Here is an 8,319-nt window from a genome sequence, read left to right as displayed (position 1 = left end):
TTGGAACTTACCCCTTATATGAAAGATGGTTATCCCATTTTTCAAACGTTTTGTTGACCTTGAAGCTGAATGTTCTTTTTGTATTTTTGCGACAAAATAGCCTAAATTAGCCACCATTAATCGTAAGTCATTTATAGCGTACATACAAAATATAATGTACGGAATATACTGTTGTTTCGATGATAATTTTTAACAATTAGAAGGGGTAATTACTAAATTTATTGGAACGTCATATACACAAACAAGTGATATGCTGATTTGAAAATGGGCATACGAGATTTAACCAAAAATTATGCTCCCGCAATCCGATAGGTAGCTACTCGTCACATGCTGGCAATGATTGGTGTAACCATCCCTGAAATAAATTTTGGTTAAAAATGTCATTCACTTCAAAGTCCTCGTTCATGGTTTGTAAAAAAATCTAATAATAGTATAAAGTATGGCAACCATTGGAGTGTTAAAACTCACACGTTACAGACTTCATTCAACAAAAGGCTGTAATTTCTTGATTAACATTGATGCTAACAATGTTTTAATCAAGGTTACAATTTCCATCAGCTTAGTTTGAGTCCCTGTCTGCGAGTGGATAAAGTGTCGGTTTTCTAAAGAAGTATGAGTGTACCGGCGTGTCTTCACTCCCCACAAAAACCAGTTTATATATATAAACTATATATGCAAATTGTATTTTTTTCTGCAATATCTGTTTTCGTTAATATTTAGTGCACTTTTAACTTAGATTGCAAACAGAATAAACAATGGGCGGACACATTATGCATGAGATGAAAGATAAGATTTGTGAACGTTTTCTTTAATAAAACAGATGGTTTCTTACAAAAATATTCTGAGGAGAACTTTAAAATAGAGGACAATGTTTAAAGGCAAGGTTAAACATTAAGGTGGCAATCATTATCAAAAAGCGATTAAAGGAGCGTGAAAACAGTTAAACATCAAGTTAAGATATTATGCATGGCTTTTTATCTCCTCGAATGATAATATTGTCTCCTGAAATGATCGGAATTATCTCCTCAAGTTATCGTTTAATCTTCTCAAGTGATCAAACTATCTTTATAAATGATCGTGTTATCTCCGCAAATTATCGTATTATCCCCTTAAATGATCGTATTATCCCCTAAAATGATCGTATTATCGCCTCAAATGATCGTATTATACCCTCAAATGAACGTATTATCTCCTCAATTGATCGTATTATCCCCTCATATAATCGTATAATCTTCTCAAGTGATCGTAATATCTTTACAAATGATTGTGTTATCTCCATAATTTATCTTATCTTCCCTCAAATTATCGTATAATCTTCCCAAATGATCTTAGTATCCCCTCAAATGATCGTACTATCTATTCAAATGATTATGTTATCTCCGAGATTGATCGAATTTTCTCCTTAAATTTTAGTGCTTTCTAGGTTTGACTAAAACGGAAAAACCTACGAGAAACCCCATCCGTTGTATTCTCTCCTGAGATGGTTGATGCATTCCACATCGTCACTCAAATCTGGGTCTACATAATCTGGATGGTAAACAGTTTTAGAGATAAAAAAACAGCATTAAGAACATTCAATTATCATTTAATTTGAAAAATGCTTGTAAAATTGAGCTTTATATGAAATGCAATTGAAAGGGAGTAATGTTAGGCATGCATCATTGTAATTTCGAACCAGAACATCATTATAAATACATGTATTGATTTATATCATGTGTTTTAATAGAATATGTTATGATTCAAGGGTAAACAACCGTCCAACTCCTTACCTGAGCACGGATGCCCACAACCGTTGTTTGTTGGTGTACCATCCTGGGGGTCGCAGTTCCAGCTGTTAATCTGAAATATCCCATAGCTCGCCGATGTCGCCGAATTCCGATTAACAGCACGCGTGTTGAACCCTGATTCATACTGTGCCATACAAACCCCTATACATAAACACACAATTTTTTTCTAAATGCTTCTTGCATTGACAAAACTACATTAGCGGTTTCATTTTTCAAGACAACATGGTCACAAGAAAACGACAAAATTATCATGTCGTTAAAACGAACGAGTATCTCGTTAAAACGTCATAATTGGCCAATCAGAGTCGGTTTATCACTTGAATGAAAAACGACAATTCTGATTAGACAAAATGTCGTTTTAACGAGATACATAAATTGTTTTAACGGCATTTATTAGTCGTTTAATGAGATGTGTCAGCTATATAAGTCACTTTCATGAATTGCTCACGATATACGTAAAAATTAAAGAATATATTGGTGGCTAATTCCGGGCACTATATTAAATCGATAAATGGTTTAATACCACTGAACGAATGTATATGAATGGATATTTCCGGGCAGATTATTTTATCAAGTAATGGTTTTATCCCATTGCAGAAGAACATGTTTTCGATCACATATTTTAACACAGAATTGAAACATTTTTATGTGAGACAAAAGTCTAGGACTATTAGGTATCATCATGACTACACATGTTCAATCATACAATGTTATAGTCCGACAGTTTGAACAACCAAGATACGCTAGGCCAGATAAAAATCAGAAATAAAACTTCATAAAAGACATGCCGGAAGGTAAAAAAAAGCTTTTGAAAAGTAATCATAGCGTTAACATGTATTTGTTTTTTTAAATAAACTTATCTAATTGAGTTATACCACTTTGTCGCTGTGTTGGAATGATAGGTAGATAGGGCAACGTAGGTCATGACAGGACAAGGAAGGACAGGGCGAGGCAGGTATGTTGGTAGGTAGATAGGTAGTTATATACGTAAAATTGTGCATATACATACAGGTAAGAAAGAAGGTGTGAACTCCCGCTTAAAAAATAATTATTACATAACAGTATTTCAAATGTGGCCAGGAATGCGATTTCGATTATTCTTGGGGTAAAGTGTACGACGATTAACAAATCTTTACTTGTGTGCCATTCTTTACGTTATCTTTAGATATTCAACTTTGCAGAAAGTGTAAACCCCCTCCAATTGTTCTTTTTGACATTTCGTTGATCATAAGCATCCCCCCACCCCCGAAATACCCGTATTACATACCACCACACAGGACAAAACGACATTTACGGCCACACTATTCTAAGGGAAGTGAAGTGTAAATAAATCAGTTCCCAGCCACAAATGCATAAATGACGTATAACATTAAATATACTCACATTCGTGTAACTCCGACTGGGGAATATGTTTCCAATGCAGCGATCTCGCTAGTGCACACTTTGAAAACGTGTAGCCATGAGCTTCAATGTAAAATATTTATTTGCAATCTCAAGGTTTGATTTGTAGAACCACTGCCTTTTTTAGGTAGTAAGTGAATCTGATACAAGGGTATGGTCAGGAAAATCATTTGTTGCAGTTGATAGATTTTGTATTCTAAAATTCCCCGATTGTGCTTAATGTAGGAAAGAAGTAGGCTTAAAAGCCATGCATGCTTTCTCTACCCAAATGCTTTAAACTTATTGAACGTTTTCTTGTTTGGTCTATTTAGGCCGAAAAAGAAGTGTTCCTGATTCGAGTTTTTGCCCACGTACCAAAATCACAATCCATTCAAAATCTACTGCGGCTCATAAGAACACGTATAATATATATATATATATATATATATATATATATATATATATATATATATATATATATATATATATATATATATATATATATTCTTTATTTCCTCCTATAAGAAGAGCATACATGTACATTATATGTAAATAGTGAGCAATAATTACAATCAAATATATTTAACTATATACAAATATATATACACATACTTAAATCGATTCTAAGATAAAGGCTATATAAAATAAAGTCTATATTGCAAATAGATTATAAACAGTACTGCAGTTAATTAGAGTTACAAATCATGTACTCAATTAAATGTGTTTAGTAAGCATTCATCTTATACAGTGTTCGAAGTATATACTTGAAACAACATAGACGGACGTGATCATCTAAGTCAAAGACAACCAAACCATTGAACAACGATATGACCTGATCTTCAGGTTCAAATGCACAAAACTGTGTGAATCGACAATTACCTAACACTTTTGCCAAATATAACCATAAACATGTGCGTATTTTTATATGACATTGGCAAAAAAGTATAACATGTAATGCAAATGATGAGTAGACAAGACCGCACCCCGAACATATCCTATCATAGCGTCGCTCGAAGTGTTTGCACATTAAGTTATAGGCTCTTGAGCAACACCCATTATATGACGGATTTAGCGAGCTGAAATGCCAAAAGTTGCATATGTTGTATGTGTTATGTACTTGACTAAATAGAACCAAGTCTTTGTCTGTTGATAAACGCTTCTTCCATTCGTCCTCTATCGTAGTTTGTATGGCGACTTTAACAGTTCGTTTCCACGCATTCGCATTGGGGAAATGTCCGGATTGGATGTAAGTGTTTATAAGTTGTGTCAGGTTGTATTTGCCCAATATCGACAATATATCGGGTATGAAGCCTGTTGCTTTCATCGGGAACATTTTGCAGGAAAGCAGTCTGTTTACGAATATTTGTTTTAACAATTTAACAATTTAGCGGTTTTTCAAGAGAAATGCTCATTAATTGCATATTCGGATTTATATTTGATACAAAACCTACCAAACTTTGGACCGATTAACTTCGCGGAATAAAATAGTTCGATTAAAATGATCAATGTTAACAAAATGATTTTTAAATCGAGTCTCTACCACTAATATTGAAACAGTTACGATTTGAAAACTAGACGGTTGTTTTTGAAAATCCTTTTTGCCTCATTCTATTCCATGACATTTGATGTTTGGAGATGTGGAGTGCATTGTGGATGTTGTGTCGATGAGGTTAACATTTATAATGTTAACCGTAGATGTATGAACATCCTTTAAGGGGTTATGTAGATATGTGGCCGACATGAAATATATGGCTCGAACCTTTAACCTTGGACTGTTACCTTTTAAGTCGCACCGGCGCGCATGGACTGTAGGTTTTGCATTTTCACGAACAACCTTCAAGGGGTTCAGGAGATATGGAGCAGACGTACAATTTATGGCTCGACTCGAAAGTTTGACTTTAATATATGCTCTTTACCTTGAGCCGTTGTACTTGTAATGTAGGTTCTGCACGTTGACTCATTGTATTCATCATTTGTTCCAAGTTTCATGAAAAACTCTAACTGTTAACCTTGAACTGTGACATTGACTTTAAACCAGCACACCTGAAATGTAGGTCCGGGACGTCGTCCCTATGTGGCGCACACTTTACCCGAGGTTGAAAATCTTCATGGGAGATATAAAGCCGACACAAAATCTATGGCTCATACCATTGACCTTGAACCATGACCTTGACCCAGCTATAGTAGTGTAGGTTCTGTACGATGGCTCGATGTGGTAAGCATTTCACCAACGTTTTATAATTAACATTGAAGATTTTTAGAAGATTCAGAGCAGACACGAAATCTATGGCACGAACCTTTGATATTAAACATATAAGGCAAATTTTGTTTTCGAACTCATTGCTAACGGCCAGTTTGTAAAACATGACGTAAAATGAATTTACTAATAGCAAAGTCGCAGAATCCATAAAGGCTCGGATAGAATTGATTCTAATGATGACAGGCCTAACTCGATTCGATGTCCAACCATATCAAATAATTTTCAAGGATATTTAGAACAATGTACACCAATCTGGATTTTGGTGCCATCATTCGTGTCAATTGTTGCCTCTGCGTTTCAGAATTATTAAAAGGCATTTGATATTGTTGATCACGATATTCTTTTTTTCGTATATGTTTTGTTGATCAGTTCCCAGGATCTAGTCTTACTCTTTTGATATCTTAATTATCAAATCGGAGATAATGTTTACGATCAGAAAATAACCAGTTCATTTTCAAATATGTTGTGGTGTTCAAAATGGTTCCAAATTAGGTCCTCTTTTGTTCCTTATATACATAAACGATATCAGTTTTGCTCGTAGTCAGTCTTTTATTGAATTATATACCGACGATGCGACTTTGTATGCAGCAGGGAGCAACATCAAATGTCTACAATCACAACTATAAACCTATGCTGACGACATGGTTTACTGGTGTGAGTCCATCACACGCACAATTATCCATAAATATAAAAATGCATGGTATTTTTGCTCTTCAATAAATTGACTTAAACTCGACATAAAAATATACAAAAACAGACGTAGAGCAAGCCGAAAATCAAAAGGTCGTTGGCATCTCCAAGAAGTTGGAAATACCGAATGAAATATGGCCCTTGGCATCTATGAAAAGTTGGAATTACCGAATGAATTATGGTCCTTGGCACCTTGAAGAAATTGGAATTACCGAATAAATTAATGTCCTTGTCATCTAAGGGAAGTTGGAATTACCGAATGAATTGTGGTCATTGGCATATACGAGAAGTTGAATTAACCGAATGAATTATTGTCCTTGGCATCTACGAGAAGTTTAAATTACCGAATGAATTATGGTCCTTGGCATCTATTAGAAATTGGAATTATCGAATGAATTACGGTCCTTGGCATCTACGAGAAGTTGGAATTATCGAATGAATTATGGTCCTTGGCATCTATTCTAAGTTGGAATTATCGAATTACTTATGGTCCTTGCCATGCAAGGGAAGTTGGAATTATCGAATGAATTATGGTCCTTGGCATCTACGAGAAGTTGGAATTACCGAATGAATTATGGTCCTTGGCATCTACGAGAAGTTGGAATTATGGAAAGGATTATGGTTCTTCGCATCTATTATAAGTTGGAATTATCGAATGACTTATGGTCCTTGGCATCTAAGGGAAGTTGGAATTATCGAATGAATTATGGTCCTTGGTATCAACGAGAAGTTGGAATTACCGAATGAATTATGGTCCTTGGCATCTACGAGAATTTGGAATAACCGAATGAATTACGGTTTTTGGCATCTACGAGAAGTTGGAATTACCAAATGAATAATGGTCTATGGCATCTACGAGAATTTGTAATAATGGTGAATTATGGTCCTTGATATCTACGATAATTTGGAATTACGAATGAAGGAGTTGGAATTACCGAATAAATTAAGGTCCTTGGAATTTACGAGAAGTTTGAATTCCCAAATGAAATATGGTCATTGGCATCTACGAGAAGTTGAATTAACCGAATGAATTATGGTCCTTGGCATCTACGATAATTTTGAATTGCCGATGAATTATGGCCTTAGCATCTACATAATTTGGAATTACCGAATAATTTATGATCCTTAAGATGTTCTGGACGTTGGAGATATCGACGAAATTATGGTTCTATGCATTTTGGAAAGTTATAAATTACCGAATGAATTATAAAATGTATAAATTCAAGTAAAAAATCCAAATGTCCTTGACATCGATGAGAATTTGGAATTATTGAAAGAAAATGATAGTTATTAGCTCAGGCCGAACATCAAAAGGCCTTTAACGAGTATACGAAAAAGTTTCGCACAACTTCTTCTGCTCTCATGCATAAGTACAAAAATGGGTTAACACCTTCTAATTTACAAAATATTTTTCTTTAAAAACAATTCATACAAATTTAGATTTAACACCCATACGGATATTTTTGAACAACAAATATTATTATTGTCAAAGGCTTATCGCCAATTTTACTCACCCATAACTGGCAGGCATAGCAGCAAAAAAGCGACTGTGTGCATCATCCTGAACGCTTTAAGTAACTAATTACTCATTCCTTCGCAACACTATATATAGGTCCAAGTATTTACAAACTCACGTAGTCCAGTGGGAACATGGCATCTGTGATATTTGAAATAAGAAGCAACGTTCAATCTTAAAGGTGCATTACACCAAATTATAACAAGGTAAAATAAGAAAATAGTTCATTGAATAGTACAATGAACACTACAGGGACAATCCAATAACACAAAACTTGTGATATATGATCCAATGTTGGAAGAACAGCGGTAATTAGTGAATTTATGCGCAATTAAGCGCCGCAATGTTAGCCTTAGAAAAAACCTTTACAAGAGGAATATTAAAACGTTCATGAACTCGTATTTGACTTAGAATTTGTTATTCAAGTAACCCCATGATGAGAATGGATAAATTGTTTATGTGTCTATCTCCCTCTAGAGATCGTTGAAACTGTGTACCAGCACTGTGTACGCTCACGTTTCATTTCAACATGAAAGCGGGGCTAACATTTGTGAACAATAATATCAGAAATATATTTTCAATGTTTGAAAGTGTGAAGCATCATTTTTGTTTCACTGATAAAGCTCTTTACGCCCTCGGAAAGCATATAAATACTAAACGTATGAAAACCAACTCTTAAGAGTGAT

General features: G+C 34.6%; 1 protein-coding gene across 1 annotated transcript; it reads right to left on the bottom strand.

Annotated features, from left to right (window-relative positions):
• Positions 1 to 232: 232 nt before the first annotated feature.
• On the bottom strand, positions 233 to 7,744 carry LOC128205244 (lysozyme C-like). Its single transcript, XM_052906754.1, has 4 exons — positions 7,632 to 7,744; positions 1,770 to 1,928; positions 1,449 to 1,527; positions 233 to 355 (listed from the first exon to the last, which is right to left on the bottom strand). Exons 1-4 carry the CDS (start codon positions 7,675 to 7,677, stop codon positions 280 to 282), a joined length of 360 nt encoding a protein of 119 aa, XP_052762714.1. The 5' UTR covers positions 7,678 to 7,744; the 3' UTR covers positions 233 to 279.
• Positions 7,745 to 8,319: the final 575 nt, after the last annotated feature.

This window comes from Mya arenaria, chromosome 10, assembly GCF_026914265.1.
Source record: "Mya arenaria isolate MELC-2E11 chromosome 10, ASM2691426v1".
Lineage (NCBI taxonomy): Eukaryota > Metazoa > Mollusca > Bivalvia > Myida > Myidae > Mya > Mya arenaria.
Note: the sequence above shows the minus strand (reverse complement) of the source record. Positions and strands in the feature narration are given on the sequence as shown.

What these genes read in the sequence shown, in the direction of transcription:
- LOC128205244 (XM_052906754.1), bottom strand. Translation starts at nt 7,677, where the DNA reads ATGATGCACACAGTCGCTTTTTTGCTGCTATGCCTGCCAGTTATGG. An exon ending in GCTATGCCTGCCAGTTATGG is followed by an intron (nt 1,929 to 7,631) that starts GTGAGTAAAATT and finishes GTTTATGTATAG; the next exon opens with GGGTTTGTATGGCACAGTAT. An exon ending in TACAACGGATGGGGTTTCTC is followed by an intron (nt 356 to 1,448) that starts GTAGGTTTTTCC and finishes AATTTATTTCAG; the next exon opens with GGATGGTTACACCAATCATT.